General features: G+C 36.3%; 1 protein-coding gene across 3 annotated transcripts in view; it reads left to right on the top strand.

Annotated features, from left to right (window-relative positions):
• The first annotated feature begins 373 nt into the window (after nt 1–373).
• Nucleotides 374–21,561, top strand: part of NAB1 (NGFI-A binding protein 1) — a 60,045-nt gene continuing 38,857 nt past the window's right edge. For all 3 annotated transcript variants that reach the window (XM_031960302.1, XM_031960301.1, XM_023499346.2), the window contains exons 1-2: nt 374–602; nt 20,642–21,476. In XM_031960302.1, the coding sequence (XP_031816162.1) occupies nt 20,658–21,476 (819 nt within the window). In that variant the 5' untranslated portion in view covers nt 374–602; nt 20,642–20,657. The remainder of the gene's footprint in view (nt 603–20,641; nt 21,477–21,561) is intronic.

Here is a 21,561-nt window from a genome sequence, read left to right as displayed (position 1 = left end):
GCAGCAAATGTAGCAAGAGCGGAATCTCCCAATGTGACAGCTAGAGAGGGGGGTGAAGGAGGAGGAGGCGGAGGGGAGCCAGAGAGCGGGAGGGAGGGAGGGAGGGAGGGAGCGGGTGGGGGAGGGGGTAGCGGGGGCGTGGGGGAGGGGGTGGGTTGTGGCTGGCAGGCAGGGAGGGAGGCGCTGCTGCCTCTGCTGCTGCTGCCGCTGCCGTCGCTGCTGCCGCCGGCCTCGCTCAGCTCCTTCGCTTACTCCACCGCCAGCCCAGCGCCAGCGGACTCCTAGAGCCGTCGGGGCGCGCGCCGGGAACCGCAGAGCTCCACGCCCAGGGCACGGAGAAGAGAGCGTGCGCCCCCCGGCCCGACGGACTAGGGGAGGAGGAGGAGGAGGAGGAGGAGGAGATAATGGGGGTGCATTAAAGGGGGGGGAGGAGAGAGGCTCCCACCACCTTCCCCCCCACCCTCGATGGGAGAGGAGGAGTCTCCGCTGCTGCTGCTGCTGCCGCTGCCCGGAGAGCGCTGGGGGGAAAGCGATTGGCACTAACTTCGGAGTTGGGGCAAGCTCGGGGAAAGAGAAAAGAGACAGCTGCATCCTCTTGCAAAGTATGTATCTAACTCTCCTCTGCAGAGCGTGTGTGTGCAAGCCATGGCTCCCCCCCATCATCCCCCAAGATAACAGATTCTCCCCCCTCCCCCAATTCGCTTTAAGCTACTTGGTTGCAAAAGCGTCTGCAGTCGGAGCCACTTGTTTGGCCGGGAGGGGCGGGAGACTTACTTGATCGGGCGCCGGAGTTGAGTTTGTGGTTTGGGGGTTGCTCTGGGAAGAGAGTGGTTTTGGGGATCGGTAGAGAAGGAGAAGAGAAAGTGGACATTTGAGTTGACGGTCTCCCCAAACTCTACTCTTCCCTCCCTTTCAAGTTTGCTGTAAGCTTTGAGTTGATTTCTGCTGCTGCTGCTGCTGCTGCAGATTGCCGGAAGGAGAGGGCGGAATCCTGCCTGTGTGGGTGATTCCCAGAGAAAATCCTGTGCAAAAAGGGACTAGGGGAGAGGCGGCAAGTACTGAGAGGTCCCCGCATTGTCTCCTTTTGCCCTGGGAGAGCCGGGAAAGTGAAGCTCTGAACTCCTTACCCAATTTTTAGCTTCGGAGAATCCCGTGTAAATTTGTGTATGCCTCAGTGTTTGTATCTGCCCCACAGCGCTTCATAGCTTATGATTTGCAATTCCAAATATATCCTGACAGTGCTTCTTAAAACCCCTAAACTTTTGTACAAGTGCGATAAAGCCTCATCTTTTTTATTTCCAAAACTTGTTTTGGAATTTTTCCTCCACTGACTCTTTAAGGAAAATTATAGTTTTGGTTTAAAGTGCCATTAAAAATTTTTAAAACTCATCTGCACTTGCTGAAGCTACGAATATACAGGACTTGAAATCTAGTGTATCGTTTTATGTATCTTTAGAAACATTCGTGCAGTGTGCTGCTGCACTCAGCATGCAAGTCTTAAGATGTGAAGCACATTTGATTGCATTTTAATGAACCAATTTGGAGAAAAGGCACCAAGAGCCTAACTTTTAGTTATTTTTAAACGCTAAACAGAACAAGTTTTGATGGTGATTTTATTCACTCAAGGACCCTCTTACCACCCTACCAAATATGAGAGTTTTGGAAAAATTTTGGATTGTTGCCAATTTACATTTCTGTTCCCTGAAACTCATTTTGGAATAGCTTGAAACCTTCAACAGACTTGCCCAATTTACATTTTGCAAACTTATGAAGGACAAAGATCGGAGACATTCTCAGGACCTTGTTCTGAAATATTTTGGCAGCCTCTCAAGAGATAGTATTAGTTTACATTGGAATTGAAGAGTGAATTACAAATGGTTTACTGTTAGCAAAGGGTTAATTGCTTTGTTGGTTAGAGAAATGTACATATGTAAAATTACCTAATTAGATCTTAAGTCTGCTGACAATTTATAGCTTTTTTTTCTTCCTTCAATTTATTGATTTTTAAAACTTGCTGATTACCTACCTTTCCTCTTTAACTTTCCTCTTTATGCCCTTGCATTTTAAATAGATGCATTTGAAGAAAGAGTCTATAGGATTTGCTTCTACTATTTTTGGGTGGAGGCTATTGTCTTCACCAAGACTAAGAGAACTGCCTCTGTTAGGATATAAGGGCTACTAGAAGTGGATTTTGTATTCCTGGGCATTTCCCTTTCTGTACTTTATGAACAGAATTGTGCTTCATTTCTTAGGGAGTATATGTGTGTAAGTGTAAAAGCATATTCTTAATTTGTGCCTTTAGGTTCATTACCATATAAATAGATTGCTTCTCCTATGCTTTTACAGTTTGTCAGCTAGGTCAGTATTCTTTCTCTTTGTATTTGCAGTTATACAACATTCTAAAAGGAAATGATTTCAAAGAACTTTTGGAAGATTTCCTGTTTTAAATTTTTAAAATCTTACTACCACCTTACTACCAGGTAAAGGTAACAGTTATCTTTGTTAAATGTCATCATTCAGTCTTGGTGACCTTTTGTTGTATGTGAATGTATCAAGAACAATAAATTAAATTCAAAACCAATATTTTTGAAGCATTGATTTCTCGAACCCTCTTATTTTGCCTGTCTTCTGCAGAAGGGATTCATATACCAAGAAAGCCTTTATATTACTACAGAGATAAATGAATATAATGAGCATCCTAAACTAAACACATTTGTTTTTAGTTTTATTTTACAATTCTGAAAATTATTAGAATAATTGAGTAATCATCTGCTAAATTAGTTTTCAGATCTCATCTCTTATGAATCAGTAAATAAAAGCTATTTTAGATAAGCCTTCTATTTTTTTTTTCTTTAAGAAAGGAACCCTCACTAGCTGTTATTCTTGAGATGCTATTTAAAGAATACTAGTGGAGCATTTTTTAAAAACTATGCTTTAGCCACGAACACATTGGTTTATTATTAGAGACTTTCTGGGTTTATACTGTGAATGTTTTAGAGGAAGAAGTTATTTATCTGTACTAAGGAAAAGAACAGCTTGAAGAATTTGTTGCATGAACTTTACATATGTAAAAAGAGAATATGGAGGGAGGGAAAAAGAAAGTAGGTCGGATTTTTGTGCCTGCTGACCTAGACAATGTCCTAAGGCATCATACGCCTTTTATCTTCCATTATAATGATCGTTATGACTACTGTATTTATATATTTAAAATGAAGACTTTTAAAAGATGCTTAAATGTAAAGATTTACTATAATACATTCTATTATTGTGACACACTTTGGATTGGTTATTTTTACGAAAGTTAATTTGCTGAATAAATCTTAGATATAGGCCTTATGCACATTAAAATATATTTATTGGGGGAATTTATATATGCATACAGACATGTATATATATGTTACATAATTAATACTCAATTAGCACCCACTCAAGCTTAAAAGGAATGCTAGTCTATTTGCTTTGGATTTATTTTTATCTTAACTACTTCTTTCATTCTCTTGAGTAGTAGAGTTGGGAATAGTACAAGTATTGTATTAAATGCAAATTCCCTTCTTGATCTGACATATTCAGTTCCTCCTACCCTTAGTGAAGTACTAGAATTTAATATGACTATAATAATGGAGCAAATAGGAAAGTTGAGAAATTGGTGTGTGTAAAAAAAAGGGGAGTAGAAAACCTTATTCTTCAGTTCATTTTCACTTAATACTATTCTGTAGTAGTTGAATTTTTTTAGCTAATCAGAAACTCCTAAATTGCTAATTTTTAGTGCATTTTCTTGTCTTTATTTGGACAAAATTTGCATAATGTTGTCACCGAGTGATGTTGATTTTTCCTTTAAGTATTTAATTATACAGGGTTCATAAAGTTAAAATCTAAGTAGGATAAAGAGGATGTGTATTTGATACAGTGGAAAAAGGGTTCTTAAGCTATACAGAGGGAGTTTGAGAGAGAAAGAGAGAGAGAGAGAGGAGTGTGTGGAGTGTGTGTGTGTGTGTGCATAAATATGCAGACCTATTACTTCGTTGGTATGAGACATTTCCATTGAGGGGACTTTCTCTACCAGTGTAAACTAGCACCTGTTCTGTAATTTATACTTTCAGAGAATTTCATGTGAGCATTGATGTTGCTAGGTTAAGTGACTTGATCAGGGACAAACAGGCAGTTGTCCATGGTGTTATTATGATTGGGAGACTGGATCTTCATCCACTATGTTATGCTGTCTCTTAGTACGTTATTATGGAAATGATAATTAGCCTATGCAAATTAATTGTGTTATTTTCTGTTTGGTTAACAATTTAGCATCTTATTTTACACATGAATGTTTTTTTAAAGGGGTCTGGAAGAAGTAATTTTAAAATTCAAGCCTTTATTTTATAACCATCAGAAAATGAGAGTTCCTTCCACAAAATGTTACCATTTATTTCATTAGAGATGCATGTTTCATTTTTTCCTGGAATGTTAAACATTGTACTAACTTGTTTGCTTAATGAACATTAACTAGTGTTAGAACTCCTCCCATTATCAGCTTTTCCTGATAACTATTTAATGCTTGAATGGTTAAAATAATAATGAACCTTGAAAATTTGAGGACTATTTTTTTATTTCACAGAAAGTTTCCTGTAAAATAATAAATACTGGTAGCTTCCTTTAGGGTGAATATCAAGTTCAATTATAAATTAGTTGATTGAACCTTGGAACATATTTTTCCTGTAGAAACTATGCTATAAAGTGGTAGTTTGGTTGTTTCACTAATCCACAAAAATTTATCTAACCCGTAATATAATAGAAGAAATAGTATGCACGGAGACCTGGGAACACAGAATGTAGATTACAAGAATTTAGACCAAATTTCAAAGTAGATGATGATTATTGCTTTGTTTCCAAATCCCTTCTTGCACCCAAATGGTTTTTTAGTTTTAGTTTTTAGTTTTTCTAGGTGCCCACAGATCTTATGTTTCCCCCTGAAGAAGTTCATTCACTTCTGCCTTACTCCCTCTTCCCACTTCCTCTATATGCTCCAGGCTTCAAAATTAATACTTTTCCTGACCTTCTTTGAAAAGGCCCATTCCCTTTGTGAAGAAGTCCATAAAAGCTGGGAGTTAGCAGGAAAACAATTTGATCAAACAAATTCATGCTAGCATGTAAATGAGACCTTGTATAAATAATTAAATTTTTAAAAAAAATGCTCATTAACCTGAATTTAGTCTATAATTGATGGAATTTTGAACAGTGTTTTGTGGGAACTTATTTTTGATTGTCAGCTCTATTGCATTTCTTTCTTAAGGGTCTACTGATATTGTTTTCAACTTTTTTATGATTTCTCCCCTTCCCTCAACTTTTAGAAAATTCCATCTATTCAGCAAAACCTTCAATTGTATTATGTTTGTTTTTCCAGTCATTAAAGGGACAGCAACCACAGGGGCTCTGACCACAAGATCTGGTTTGTGTATATGGGCCATTTTTAAACTGAGTATTTGTGAATTGAGAATGTCTGTACTAGATGTCAAATCTGTAGTTATGAAACGAAGATACAGAATCACTTACTACTACATTAGTTCTCTTTTATAATTTGTGTGCTGGGACATTATTACCATCTTAATTTGAGGGTAACATGTTTGTTTGGTTTTTTAATCAGATTTTAGTTCTATGAAGTTATATTTAGGGGAGCATGATTTGATCTATGGTATGCTATATTATGAGGATTTATGGAATATTCTTTTGGAGAAGAGGATATGTTGAATGTAAAAGGGTACAAATAAGAAAAAAGCTTCATCTACTTTAAGCTAATGATTTATTGAAACTACAACAAAGGAAAATACCTTTCTAGAATTTTATTGATTTCTAGCCTGATCATGGTAGGGAGAGGGGCTCGGGTCATTCAACTTTCTTTCACTCAATAAATATTTTTATCTCCTCCCTTGTTGAATGTACTATGCTAAGGCTTGTGGGGAATACAAATAAAGGTTCATTGGCCTTATGCAGTTTATAAACTAATAGGGAAGATGGGATATGTATACAAATTACCATAATGCATATTATGTACTTTATATAAGGCATATTAAGTACCAAAAGAAGAGTACAAAGTGAAGTTGAAAGTTAGAGAGAAATCTTCTTTAGGGGGGAGGAGGATAATGGATGTAAAAGTACTTGGTCGACTTTTAAATCACTTATAAATTCCAGCTTATTATTTTAGATAGAAGGAGCAACTTGAGCAAAGGTAAACTGGAAAGAACATGTCATATTGGGGAATGGCAGGCAATTTAGTTTGATTGTAATGTAAGATACCTCTAAAGTAGTAGAAAGTATGGGAAATTTGTGATCAGGTCATAGAGGATTTCAGATTCCATGATACAGAGTTTGTGTTTTATGTGGTCGACTACACGTGCGGAACGGAGACTGTTGAAGATATTTTGTTGTTGTTTTTAAGTAGTAGAATAGTATGATCAGAGCTTTTCTTTCAGAAGATTCATCTGATGAGATGTGTCAGATAGGTTAGAGGCTAGAAGTATGGGGGAGCTAGTTAGAAAGTTTTTGCAAAGTAGTGATTTAAGTAGCATTTCAGGGATAGAATTGACAGAACTTAGATTAGTTAGCTGTGGGGAAGAATGATGAAATAAAAAATAACCCTCAAGATTTTGAATCTTTGTGACTGGGAGAGAATGGTAGGGCTGTTCAGAGAAAAAGGGAAGACACCCCTTTGAGAGGTTGGTTGGTGGGGTAGGATGAAATGAGTGTCTGGCAGAGAAGGAAGATGTTGGGTTTTATCTTGTGTACAAAGAGTTTGAAATGTTGACAAGGTGTCCAGATTGAGATTATCATCAGACAGGTTGAAATGAGAGACTAGCTCTGGAGAGATTTAAGTTGAGCCAAGATGAGAGATGAAAGGATGTGAATAAGTTAGAATGTAAAGGGGGAAAGTATAGAGAGAGAAGAGAAGATAGCTAGAGATGGAAGGTATTGGAACAAGGAGTCTCAAAGGGAAAAAACAATCAGAAAGAGAGTAATATCATATTTATTACAGAGGTCAAAAAAAGGAGTTTCACCAAGAAATTTCATCCTTAAAGAGAAGGATTGGAAGAACCTTTTAGAGTGGATAGCTTCTCCAGTCCAGTCTCAGGTCACCCTAAGGCTGAAGACTTAGTGGGAAGTTTGGTTGATCCTGACCTATATTTATCATCAAACAGGAATTGGGCCCTGGGAGGTTTTATGGACTAAAATGGACTTTTTCTTCCTCTGGACTTTGGCAAATATCTGGTGGTCTCTTCAATTTCGTACTCCAAAGAACCAAAGTATAATTCCTTAGCATTTAGGAGTCACTCATTAGTGTTTTGTGGAGACAAAGGCAGGATTTTAACCAATCCTTAATGAGAAAAGGTTTTAACTCATAATTGAGCCAACAGTATTTTTTCTCTAGGAAAGACTAGATTGGAGAGTAATAAAGAGAAAGTAAGAAAAGATTTTGGTGTATACTTGCCCCAGTAAGGGTCTGGTCTAATTTTTGAATGCACTATATCTTGGTGAATGGTTTCTCTTAAGCTCATAGAATTCATGAAAAGGTTGCACAGCATGCTTGTTCCAGGATACCCTTAAAAAGCAAGGTACAAGGTAGTGGTTAAGAGTTATTTAGAGTAGAAGCATAGGCTTTAGAGATTGTTTAAAGGGTTTTTGATATTTATTTTATTCAGGAGCAAAGCCAAATCTATGCTTTCTCTTGGTCTAATTGCCTCCTCATTAGAGAGTGATTGTACCACAGGCTTCATGAACATGGGAAATATTGTCCCATAGAATTTTCTTTTAAATCAACTACAAATTAATATACAAGTGGCTAGTGTATAAGTGATCACAATGGCCTTTGTGAAACTGAAGCATTTCTACAAACTCAAGAGCAGATGGCTGGAGAGATGGAATAAAGAGGTGAGCAGAGCTTTTTCCTTGCAGTAAACATGGGTGTTGAGTTATTCTATTTTCTTTTGTACGAAATCCATTTACTGGTTTATCTTTCAGTTATTATATTTACCTTGAGATTGAAAGCCTGGTCTTGATATTATATATGAGAATAGTATATTTACTTCCTTTTCCAACTTAGTTTTTCCTGGGTGAATGCTACTCATTTTTTGTTTTGTTTTGTTTTGCTGAGGCAATTGGGAACAAGTGACTTGCCCAGGGTTTATTCATCCAGGAAGTGTTAAGTTGTCTGAGTTGAGATTTGAACTCAGGTCTTCCTGACTTCCGGGCTGGTGCTCAATCCACTACACCAACTACCTGCCCCAATGCTACTCTTTTTGAGTAGATATTCCATACGTTGGAAGGAAGGAAGTCTTTTGAGTAGCAATAATACAAAAATTTGGAAGCTGTAGAAACTGAGACTTGATCTTTAGTGTTTCCTTTCCTTCCTGATTATATTAGTTTTAAGTATATTCACTATATTCACTCTTTCCCAAAATAAAGATTCAGAAGCTGTATTTTGATACGCAATCCAGCATCATTATTTTCTAACTTCTGTCTCAGGATCTGCTTGGTAGACATGCTCCAATTTCCCCATATAGTATATTCTTTTTTTTTTTTTTAAATAGCATTTTATGTTTTTCTAATTTCATGTAAAGGCAGTTTTCAACATTCTTTCTTTTTTTTTTTTTTTACTTGAAATAATTTTATTAAGCTATTTTTTTTCACATAGGGAACTAAAGTTCAAATGATTGCTCCAACATGACAATAGAAGTTAAGTGAGAGAACCAATATCAGGAATGCATTGGTGTACAAAAGAATCTTTGCTTTTAATTAGACCCACAACGTTTAAATGTTAAGTGTTGAGTTTATCTTTTCTTTTTAAAAATTTTAAAAATAATTTTTATTTTCAAAATACATGCAAAGATAATTTCAACATTTTCTTTTTTTTTAAACAATTTTAATAATATCCTTTTATTTTCAAAATACATGCAAAGATAGTTTTCAACATTCACTCCTGCAAAATTGTGTCCCAGATGAACACCTTGTGTTGTCCTTCCCTTCCTTCTATCCCCCTCCCCTAGACCACAAGTAATCCATTATAGGTTAAACATGTGTAATTCTTCTATACATATTTCCACATTTAAGCTGCACAAAAAATCAGGTCAAAAAGGAAAAAAAAAAAAATGAGAAAGGGGAAAAAAACCCAACAAAAAAGGTGAAAATATTATGATGGGATCCACATTCAGTCCCCCATAGTCCTCTTTCTGGATGCAGATGGCTCTTTCCATCAGAAGTCTATTGGAATTGGCCTGAATCACCTCATTTCGGCATTCATTTTTTTGGTAAGATATTGGGTTCCATATTATTTCTCTTCTTCCCTTCTGTCCTCCCCAAAATAGCAAGCAATATGATATAGGTTATACATGTGCAATCATGTAAAATGTTTCCACAGTAATCTAATTTTTTAAACCAAATTTCATTTTTAGTAATGTAGCAAAGATGATCATTAAGGGAGAATTTTTTTTCTTTATAGACTTAAGATGATGTTAATTTCAGTATTACTTAATGATGTTCAGTTTTCTGGACTTAAAGAAAATTTTTTTTTATCAAGTTAGGCATTTTATTCTCTTATTCTGAAATACATCGTGTGTGTGTGTGTGTGGAGGACTATACTTTTTTCCAAGATTAGATTCTGCCAGATCATTGACAGGTGGCAATAGGACTAAGATTGGCAGGACTAAGATAAGGCAAAGGACTTATCTGATCATAACACTTTATCATTCCATTTTTTCCCCAATGCCTTATGACCCCTAATCCATTTCCACTCTGCTCTCCATTTCCACTTTGATTTTTACTCCTTTCATCTCTCACTTCTTTGATAGATCATTACCTTGGCCACTGAATACACTCTTCTCTCTGACCCTATCTTGAAACCTTGATGAACCAACTCAAAACTTTCTTGAACATTTGAATCCTTTGCCTCCTTGTCCTATTACCTATCCCAGCTTTGAATTATTTCTGCCACCTTAGTCCTTCCTTCCTATTCACTCGCCCCTGAATAGAGCTGGAGAAAGACACATAATTATATGGACTGAGCTTTCTGCCACTTTATATTACATCATCTCAATTGGGTCCTCCTTGCAACAAGGTAATCCTCTGTAATTATACCTCTGTAATTATTCCACTACCCCACTCAACACAGCCGCTATTCCAAAGCCTTCCATCTCTGCTTGAGCATCTCATACTCCTCCCCTCTCTCTACCGAACACCTCATTCATTCACTAAGAGTGCCTTTGACTCTCTGCTCCTTATTTTACAGACATCTTCTGCCTCTATATCCTCCTCCATTATTTCTCCTTGCCAAGCACCCGTCTACTAGCCAGTAAGGTGGCCAAGTAGTTAGAATTCCAGGCCTGGAATTGGGAAGACTGAACTCTGAGTTCAGATCCAGTTTTATAGATGTTTATTAGCTGTGAGACCCTGAACAAGGCACTTAACCTCAGTTTGCCTCAGTTTCCTCATTTGTAAAATGAAAACATGAATAGTACTTAGTTTCTAAAGTTGTGAGGACCAAATGAAGTAATATTTGTAAAGGTCACAGCACAGTGTTTGGCACAATAAGTGCTATGTAAATGTTAGCTATTGTTTTATTATTACATACACCTGTCATTCTCTTCCATTTTGCCTTCTTTTGCAGGGTTGACCTTTTTGCAATCCCTATTGATCTTTTTTTTCCTTTTTATCTCCTTCTTTGCTGCTTATAACACCTATGTATCTCCCCATCCTTAAAAAAAACAAACAAAAACCCACTCTCCATCTTGTCATCCCGTGTACTAGCCCTTATCTGTATCTCTCTTCTTTTGGTGTAAATTCCTTGAGAAGAAAGTTTAATGAGAAACTTCTGTTTTTACTCCTCTCATTTGTTTCTAAGCCCTGGTTTTCAACCTACCATTTAACAAAAACTGCTCTCTCCAAAATTACCAGCAGACAGCTTCCAACATCCCTATTTAAATGAAATTGCTCTTTCCCAAATTATCAGTGATCTCTTCATTGCCAAATCTAACAGCCTTCATTCCATTTTGACCTCTCTGTACGTAACCTTTGATGCTATTGATGATATATTTTTCCTGAATAGCTTCTTCACTTAAGGTTTTTATTATACATTTAATTCCATGATCTCTTTGTCAGTCGCTCAGTCTTTTTTGCTCATTCTTCTTCCATATACCCTTTTGCTAACAGTTTTTCTGTGCCTATATTGTCTCATTCGTTGATCTTGTTAACTTCCATGAATTTAACCATCATCTCTATACAGATGATTCCCAGATTTGTATATCATGTCATCATATTTCTCTTGAGCTCCAATCCCACATCAACAACTGACTTTTAGACATGTTAAATTGGCTGTCTCATAGGCATTTCAAATTCAGCATTTTTCAAATAAAAATCATTATCTTTCCCCTCAAACCTTCCTCTTACAGGCACCCCTATTACTGTTGTGAGCATTATCTTCCTCCCAGTGTCCTGGCTTGCAGCATTGGTTTCATTCTTCACTATTCCTAGAATTCATATCTTGTATCCAATATGTTGACAGGTTGTATTATTTCTACCTTCACAGCATCTCCATTATATATCTCTTTATAAGTTTCTCTTTTTACAAATCCACTGTCGGTGCAGCCCTTCATCATCTCCTACTTGATCTATTTTTTTAAAAATAAATTCTATTTATTTTTAAATTCCATTTATTTTTAATGGTTATTCAAATAATATGCAAAGGTAGTTTTCAACATTCATCTTCACAAAACTCTGTGTTCCAGATTTTTCTCCCTCTTCTCCCTTCCCAAGGCAGCAAGCAATATGATATAGATTAAATGTATGCAATTCCTGTAAATATATTTCCATATTCATCATGCTGAGCAAAAAAAAAAAAAAAAAATCAGATCAAAAGAAAAAAAAAACATGAGAAGGAAAAAAATCCAAGCAAACAAACAACAAAAAAAGGTGAAAATACTATGTTTTGTTCCTCATTCAGTTTTCATAGTTCTCTCTGTGAATGTGGATGGTACTTTCCCATCCCAAGTCTATTAGAATTACCTTGTTGAAAATAGCCAAGTCTATCACAGTTGATCACATAATCTTGTCACTGTGTACAGTGTTATTTTGGTTATTCTTCATTTCACTCAGCATCTGTTCATGTAAGTCTTTCCAAGTTTTTTGAAATCAGTCTGCTCATCATTTCTTATAGAACAATAATATTCCATTTCATTCATATATCATAACTTATTCAGCCATTCCCCAACTGAGGGGCATCTACTCAACAATTTCTAGTTCCTTAACACTACAAAAGGGGCTGCCATAAACATTTTTGCACCAGTGAGTCCACTCTTTTATGATCTCTTTAGGATATATACACCCAGTAAAGACACTGCTGAATCAAAGGATTTACAGAATTTTACAGCCTTTTGGGCATAGTTCCAAATTATTCTTCAGAGTGGTTGGATCAGTTCACAACTCTACCAACAATGTATCAGTGGCCCAGTTTTTCCACATCTCCTTCAACATTGATCATTATTTTTTTCTGTCATCTTAGCCAATCTGAGATGTGTGAATGGATACCTCTGAGTTATCTTAATTTGTATTTCTCTAATCAATAGTGATTGAAAGCATTTTTACATATGACTAAAAATGTCATTCCTGAACTAAGTTGAATCAGCCTGCTTCAAGTCCCTTCTCACTCCAGTCTGTCCTCCACTCTCTGCTGCCAAAGTGATCTTCCTAAATCTCAGATTTTACAGTCATTCTTCCACTCAATAAATGCCCCCCCCCCGTTCCCTCCAAAATCAAATATAATATCCTTGACACTTAAAATCCTTCCTAACCACCCCCCCCTCATCCCCCCTTCTCACATTCTAATTTTATACTGGTATTTTTATCCATGTAGCCATGATGGGGCTCAGTGGATAAAGCCTTGGGCCTGGAGTCAGGAGGGCCTGGAGTCAGGAAGGCCCGAGTTCAAATTTAGCCTCAATCCTTCATCTGATAATATTGCCACTGGACCAGATAGTCCAATCTCACTTAAACCTAAATCACTTGCATGTCATGGCATCTTTTCCTGATGTTGTGGCCCTCTTGGAGAACTAAGGACAAATAACAATAGCAACTTTTTTTTCTACGCTGCATTTTCTTTTTTGACTCTGTACCTAGTTGATTTTATGTTAGTCTTTCCCCATTAGAATGTCAGCTTCCTGAGAAAAGGAGCTGTTTTACTTGTTTTGTCTTTCTAGAACTTAATACAGTGTTTGGTGCAGAGTAAGTACTTAATCATTGTTTCTTGAGTGAATGAATGATTGACTGTCAGGTACTGTGCTAGGGGATGCAAATACAAAATTGAAAAAAAAAAACAATCCTTGTTCTGAAAGTACTTATAATCTAACAATGAGGTTCAGATTTTTATAGCCTTTTATAGAAAAGCTGCTCTATGTCAAAGTACTACTGTCACTCCTTTTGTCAATAAAGTTAACAGTTTTAAAGAAATCCTCCTTTGAGTCTTCAGCCAGTCTTGATGCTCTTTCCAGTAGGTAGCATAAGAGGTGCATTTTCACTCAAGTTCATTGTTCTTTCAGTGTCAGGGCCGGAGGAAAGACCTTGAGATCAAATTGTTCCATAGTAAGCCATGGAATCTGCCTGGTCTCTCTCCCTAAATCTTTGTATAGAAGTCTGGCCAGACAGGAATTTGGCAGATGTACCATACTCCCAATCTGACAAGAAGTCAGGTTTTTGGAAGTCAGCTGAGGCAGGGAAGGAAGAGTGTGTCATCTTATTTATTGGTGGAAGGGCAGGTCAAGTCCAGAATCTAGGAATCCCTAATTGATCAGTTGACACCAGAAGTAAGCTAATCATGGCAAGAGACAGGGCATCTTCTGTCCTGTTTTATATCATTTGTAATTACTAGTTACTTTGGTCCACCGGTGTTATTTGTAACTGAAAGGAGTTTAGATGACTGCTAGTGAGATGGGTAGGAGATATTAAATACATATATACTTATATGTATAAAATATGTGACCTTATACATATATACTCTCACACACATATATATCATATAAACAAATTCTGGAAGAGATCATTCATATTGTCTATATGTCTTTGGGTAAAATTAGAACAAAAATCTCAAAATAAATTTTTTTTAAAAATAGCTTTTATTTTTCAAAATACATGCAAAGATGGTTTTCAACATTTACTCTTGCAAAAACTTTATGTTCCATATTTTTCTCACTCCCTCTCCATTTTCCCTGTCCCCTAGCAATATAGGTTAAACATATTTCCACATTTATCATGCTGTACAAGAAAAAATCAGATCAAAAAATGGGGGAAAATGTCTAGCAAACAATAACAAAAAAGGTAAAAATACTATGTTGTGATCCATGTTCCATCCCCATAGTTCTTTCTCTGAATGCAGATGGCTCTCTCCATAGCAAGTCTATTGGAATTAGCCTGCATCATGTCATTGTTGAAAAGAACCAAGTCTATCACAGTTGATCATCACATAATCTTGTTGCACAGTGTTCTTTTGGTTCTACTCAGTTCACTTAACATCAGTTCATGTAAGTCTCAGAATAAATTTTTTTAAAACCCTAAAATTTTATGCAGAGTTTTAGTTCACTAGTTCTAGTTCACTCTTTTACATATTGGAATTTTCTTGTGAATTGTATACTTGATTTCCAATGATCCTTTCATCAACCACTCTTCAAACAAGCTTTTATTAAGTTACTGCCTCATGCTAAGCACTGGATTTTATACTTGAGATACAAAAAAAATTCCAAAATACTGTCTTCCACTTTCAAGGAGCTCCTATTCTAATAAGGGTAACCATAGTATTTTGATTAATGTTGGTATTGTCAAAGTCTGTAAACGGTGATTTTGATGTTTAAGGCATATCCTGTCTTCTATTGGCATGCACATTTTCAGAAGCTAGATATTTAATTTTTTTTCTCTCCTAAGATTTGTCTTAATAGTCTAAGATTTTATAGAATTAAAGTTTTTTACTAACTAAAATAAAATTTCTCAATAGGCCATGGACAGTTTTCAGTGATCCATACAAGTTTTTTTTTAATGAATTTTTTTTATTAAAAATTTAACACAGAACATCTGTACAGCCAACTAAATTTAATTAGTATTTATTTAACTTAACTGTACTACATAAGTTGTCATAAGAATGTTTTCAGTCACGCTCTCTATTCGGAATCTGTTCATTTATTCTTGTTCATTTTTTCCTCTTGCACAATTATAGCATATATTACATTCTTCTGGTTTTGTCTTTTAGTTTATTTTAATATTTGTTTTGGACTATTTCATACAAATCTTTTAAAAAAGCTTCTCTAATTCATAACCCTACAATTTCATTGTAGTATTCTTTTATATTAATGAATTGCCTTGTTAGACATTTAGGTTGTTTTCCAATTTTTTTGTACACAAGACTGCTGTATAAATCTTTGAAAAAAAAAAAAGGTTTTTGAAGTTATATTCCCAACAATAGAATTTTTGAATCCAAGAGTATGATTATTTTTGTAACTTTTACTGAATAATGCCAGATTGCTTTACAGAAAGATTTTGCAAATTTTTTATTTTACTGGCAATGTATACTTGCTTCTTTACAACTTTGTTATTTAGGTTTCCTTGTTTTTGATTATTTTTGCCAGTTTCATGTATGGGATGGGACTTCAAAGGAGTTTTAGATTCCTTCTCTTTTCTTATTAAATCCTTTAGTTGAAATTATTGATTTTTTTCAAATGAATATTAGTCATTTGTGTTTCCTTTTTTTTTATAAATTTTCTACTCATATCTATTAGTCATTATCCATTGAAGCTAGGAATTGCCCATATACTTTAAAAATTTTTTTTTATTTAAGTAGCAAATTTTTGTCTCACTTTTGATGTAAAAATTTTTTCACAATATGTGGTTCATAAAACTTTGGTTACCAGATTTCTTTGCTGCTTCAGTCATAAACATTTAGATAACTAACACTCCTTCTTGTATTTTGCTTTTCCCAACCTCAATTTCTCTTCCCTGATTCCAGTGGATCCCTCTGAGCATTAGGTGAACAGAATTAGAGAATCAGTTAAAGTTAATTAGTTAGAAGTCTGTTGTAGTTTGGGATAGGAAACTTAATTGTAGTATTTAAGTTCCTAGCATTTTGACTACAATTGAACTGTTGAAAAAAAATTGTTTTTTCTATTAAATATAGAAGTCACAAATCTTAGCATTTTTGAGCAATGAAAATTGCTACAGTTTTTCTAAGTAGGATGTAAATTTGAAAGCAGGTATATTTTTTATTTTTGCCTTTATATCCTTAGTATGTAGAATAGTTCTTGGCACATAGTTAATGCTTAATAAATGTTTGTGACTTGGCTTTTATTTTACAGGTAGGAGAAAATGAAATGCAAAGATGAGGCTTGTATTTCTCTTCCAACTCGGCCATTTACTAGTTCTTATCTAAATTACAGTGTACTATTAAGGGTAGCTAATTTTAATTGAAGTTTGGCATAATCACAAAATTGATCGAGATCCAATGTATGTTCCTACCTTTCAACTAAAACAGTTCCTTTGAAAAATTACTGGTGGCCTTTTCTCTGGCCTTCTATTCCTACTCCATTCTGTAACTTTTGACCTTGGCCATGTATTCTTGAGACTCCAATTTTTTTTTTTCTCTTACAGATTCTGGATGATTGATCTTTGTTATTCTGTCCCTTAATTAGATGTTTTTCTCATATTTCTGGCTTCAGCCCCCTGCTTTGTTCTCTACATACTCTTATGGTTCACCTATCACATCTGTCCACATGATGTCTGAATGTGTTTCCAGTTCTAACATATAACCTGTACTACAGACAGTATTTCCAATTATTTCCCTGACATTTCCATTTTAGGTGTCCCACTGTCTTCTCAAATTGAGGGTGTTTGAAACGGAAATCTGACTGCATTAAATCTAGCATTCATTTGCATATCATTTACATGTGGTTGATTTACCATGACATGACAGAGAATTCCTCTTTTTTTCTCCTTCCTCTTCCCCTTTCCTTCATAATCTCTGAGCTTCATTCTGTCTTCTAAGATTCCTTCCAGCTTTTATGCTCTATGTAAGGATTTCCTATGTTCTGGGAGTGCCTTTGTTTTAACTTCTGTGATTAGTTGAATTTATATGTACTGTAAAACTAGCAGAGTACTTTACTTATTTGAAGAGACTTTGAGAGACATGAAGCTGAGGTGGTAAATGTTTAATAAACAATGCTAGAAAAAATGCAGGACACATTTTAAAGTTAAATTTGCATGATTAACATTTTCTCCATCATTTTCTTAAGTCTGGACAATCAACAAAACAATAAATCAGGCTCTGATTTGTAATGTTTGCCAATTTCTTGGATGTAAATGCTTAGATAGAAAATTTGATAATGAGCTCTTGGTGGTAGCTGAGTCCAGCACACCCCTGAAAGAAGGAGAAAGTGGGAGGTAGGATCTGAACGGAAAAGAGGTTAAAGGATACAAACAGAACTGGAATGGAATTTGAACGTCATCTGGTTATTGTGGTCCATTCTATTCTGGCCTATTTGCCTTATGTTACAAACTAGGAAACTTAAGATCAAGACTGTGAGTGTCTTCATGACCAGGACCCTTGTACAAATCATTATGTCTCTCACATGTGGTATGTTTGTGTATATGTGTGTGTCAGTGTACTTGTGTATGTATTTATAGAGAAGGCAGTAATATTATTTCTCTTGGCCTGATGGGAACTTAAAGGGTTGAGGGAAGGAACAGGATAGGATAGACTAGATCTGTCTATCCCCTTCTGTCCTTCCTTTTCCTTGGCTCCAGGACTGATCCTGAGATGTCATTGGAGATCAAGTAAAGGAGAAAGGGAGCTGCTGCTGAACCAGAAGGCCCGGGAGGCTAGCCTACAGCATATTTGGGAATCAGTCTCAGTGACCACTCTGGTTCATGGATCGTGGCAAAGCCTTAACCCTTCCAGGATGAATTAGCTCAAGACAGAGAGCCCCAAAAAAGGCAGGGAAAGGAGAACCTGGGTTCACTTTTCTAATCCTGATACCTAATGGCAGAAAAGCCAGTCTAGCTTCTTTTTTTAGGACAGATTCTAGTCTCTATTTTACTTTCTTAATCTGTAGAAAGAAAAGAATCTGTCCATTCTTTCCCACAATGTCTCTTCCTAGGCCAAAAACTGAAAAGTGCATGCTATCATGTTTTCCCATTCTGCCTCCTTCAGTATCCCCTGCTTTCCTAGGGATAGTCAGTGGTGTTGGTTTTGGTCATTAACCAGTCACTGGCGCTTCTTGGAATGTCCTGCTTCCTTCTCAGCTCAGATGCCACACAGGCCTTCCTTGATCTCCCTCATTATTGGTATTCTTCCCTACCCCAAAGTTGAATGTGCTTTGTATAGATCCTATAATTGTTCCTCTCTGTACCGGTAGAAGGCAAGCTCTTCGTGGGCAAGGATTGGTTTGTTTTTCTCTTATCCCAAGTAGTTCCTTCCATCTTAAACACTTGTTAGATGCCTCTTACTGCATCAAGGACAAAATTCCTCTGCCTAGATTTCAAGTTCCCAAGTAATGTGAGCATTACTATTCATAACTCTTCTCTTAATATAATTCTTCTGTCTGTCCATCTCATATTCTCATTTTCTACCACACAAGCATACTTAGCTTGATGAGCTTGAATAAAGATTTCAGGTCTGTGCTAATACTGTCTATTCATAAAATCTGGCCTTAGTAACTAGGTGACCGTGACCCTGGACATTAAATCACTCTCTGCTTCATCCGAAAATAGGGATAATAACAGCACCCAACTTACTCTTAGCATTTGTGTAAGAATTATATGAGATACTAATCATAGAGCACTTAGTACAGTGCCTGACACATAAGTGCTGTGTAAATATTAGTTATTATCTGGAGTGAAAGTCCCTATTACTTTGAACTTCATTTTCTTTTCTTATGAAATAATTAGACTAGTTGAGCCTCTGAGGTCCTTCCTAGCTCCAGATCTTAATGATCATGTTTTATTTGTAGTTCTGTGTGCAGAGCTACTGACAAAGAACTAAAAAATAACAATCATTTTCTACAGCATTTAATCGAATTCAGTGAATTTTGGCATGTGCCTAGATAGATGAATGTCTTAGGAGGAAAAAAAAAAGGCTTACTCCATATAAAAATTACCATCTGGACATATCTGTTATATTTATTAGGAAAAAACAATCCACCTATCTGTTCTGATGAGTAGTGTGTATTCTGTATTTTGTACTGAGGAAGATGTATAGATCCCAGAAGCACTGATTGAGTGATTTTTGAAGGCAGCTTTTTAAAAAATTAAGTTTTAGGATGTTCAATTTCTTCCTTCTACTTTTTCCTAATACTCACTCTAACATGTAGAAAGCAAGAAAAACAAAATCCACTACAAACATGTCTAATCAAACAAAACAAAATTGTATATAGGCTAGGTCAAATATAGAATCTGTCACCATTGTAGCTGGGATTTGGATAACATGTTTCATTAAGAGTTCTTTGAAATTGTGGTTGGTCATTGTGCAGGTTGGAATATCCAAGATTTTTGAAGTTGTTTGTCTTAACAATATTTTGTTATTGTTTAAACTTCACTCTAACTTCACTCTGCATTAATTCCTCAGGTTTCTATAATTTCCGTCATCATTGAACTCAGGTCCTCCTGACTTCAGGGCTGGTGCTCTATCCACTGCACCATCTAGCTGCCCCCTAGAAGTTTAATTCAAAGTGAGGTAAATGGCTTGCAAGCAAGGAAGGAAATGAATACCCCACTAGTGGAGGAACCCACGTTAGTATGGGCAAATCTCAATAATTATACCAGTGGCTACATGGTGATAATGGAGAGTAACAGCAAAAATGTGACAAGTTTGCTTCATAGCAAGGTTTATGACCATTACGCGTCCAAATTTGTTCAAGCTCATCTGAGCTCAGAGAACAACTGATGCTTGGTCAAAACAATACAATAATTATATGAAATAATTTTGGGATTTTGCTGTGGCTGAGATCATCCAGAGAGTAAGTGCAAAGGGTTATTGTTTTGTCAAGCTCAGGATACAGTTTGCTTGCTAGATTTTAGCTCTGTAAAACAGTATGTTTCTTAATAGTACCTTGACTATTTCATATGACTGTGCACAGCTTAGATTTCATCCTCTGGCTTGCTCACATCCTTTGACCATTTATTAATTGAGGAATGGCTCTTGTTCTTATAAATTTGATACAGTGCTTTATATATCTTAGAAATGATAATCTTATTAATAAAGCTGACTGCAAAGATTTTTTTCTGCTTTCTTATGAAGGAAGCTTTTAAAAAGACTTTTTTGTCATGTTGCATTTTTATCAATTTAAAAAAAAAACTTGAATTAAAATTTTTTTGTATAATATTTTCATACCAAGGTTTGTTAAAAAAAAAAATTAGTGATGTCTATCACATTTTATTTTCACATTTAGATTACTCCCTTCTTTGTTATTACAATAGTTGATTCTTAAAACCTTTGATGTCTAGTTTGTTGAAGGAATAAAGGGAAGGTGAGTTGATGTCTATAAATTACATTCAAACCCTAATGTGCTATATAAAAATGAGTACTTTTAAATGATAATGAATAATTTGACAAATTATTCCTCTGCTTTGCTCTTTGCAGTTTGGACTTCTCAGTAATGGCATCAGCTCTACCTAGGACCCTGGGGGAGTTGCAGCTATACCGAATATTACAGAAAGCCAACCTTCTTTCTTATTTTGATGCCTTCATCCAACAAGGTGGTGATGATGTCCAGCAGCTCTGTGAAGCTGGTGAAGAGGAGTTTTTGGAAATCATGGCCCTAGTGGGCATGGCGAGTAAGCCCCTTCATGTCAGAAGGTTGCAGAAGGCTTTAAGGGACTGGGTTACAAACCCTGGTCTTTTTAATCAGCCTCTCACTTCATTGCCCGTCAGTAGCATCCCCATTTATAAATTACCAGAGGGTTCTCCTACGTGGTTGGGAATGTCTTGTAGTTCTTACGAGAGGAGCAGCAATGCTCGGGAACCTCATTTGAAGATTCCAAAGTGTGCTGCTACCACGTGTGTACAGAGCCTGGGGCCAGCTAAGTCAGATGTTGTGGGGACCTTAGCGCTACAAAGTGCTGGCGACTCCAGGCTCTGGCAAGGTCACCATACTACGGAAAGCGAGCACAGCCTCTCCCCCGCAGACCTCGGCTCCCCAGCGTCACCAAAAGAAAGCACGGAGGCTCTGGATGCAGCTGCCGCTCTGTCCGTGGCCGAGTGTGTAGAACGAATGGTCCCCACACTGCCCAAAAGTGACTTGAATGAAGTGAAAGAATTGCTGAAAACCAATAAGAAGTTGGCTAAAATGATTGGCCACATCTTTGAAATGAATGATGACGATCCACATAAAGAGGAGGAGATTCGGAAATATAGTGCAATATATGGGAGATTTGACTCAAAAAGGAAAGATGGCAAACATCTCACACTTCATGAGGTAAAAACAGAACAAAAGTGAATTAGGCGTTTTCCTTCCTTCTTCTTTTCTACTCTTCTATATTCAAGAAATGCTACCTTTCCTA

This window comes from Sarcophilus harrisii, chromosome 3, assembly GCF_902635505.1.
Source record: "Sarcophilus harrisii chromosome 3, mSarHar1.11, whole genome shotgun sequence".
Lineage (NCBI taxonomy): Eukaryota > Metazoa > Chordata > Mammalia > Dasyuromorphia > Dasyuridae > Sarcophilus > Sarcophilus harrisii.
Note: the sequence above shows the minus strand (reverse complement) of the source record. Positions and strands in the feature narration are given on the sequence as shown.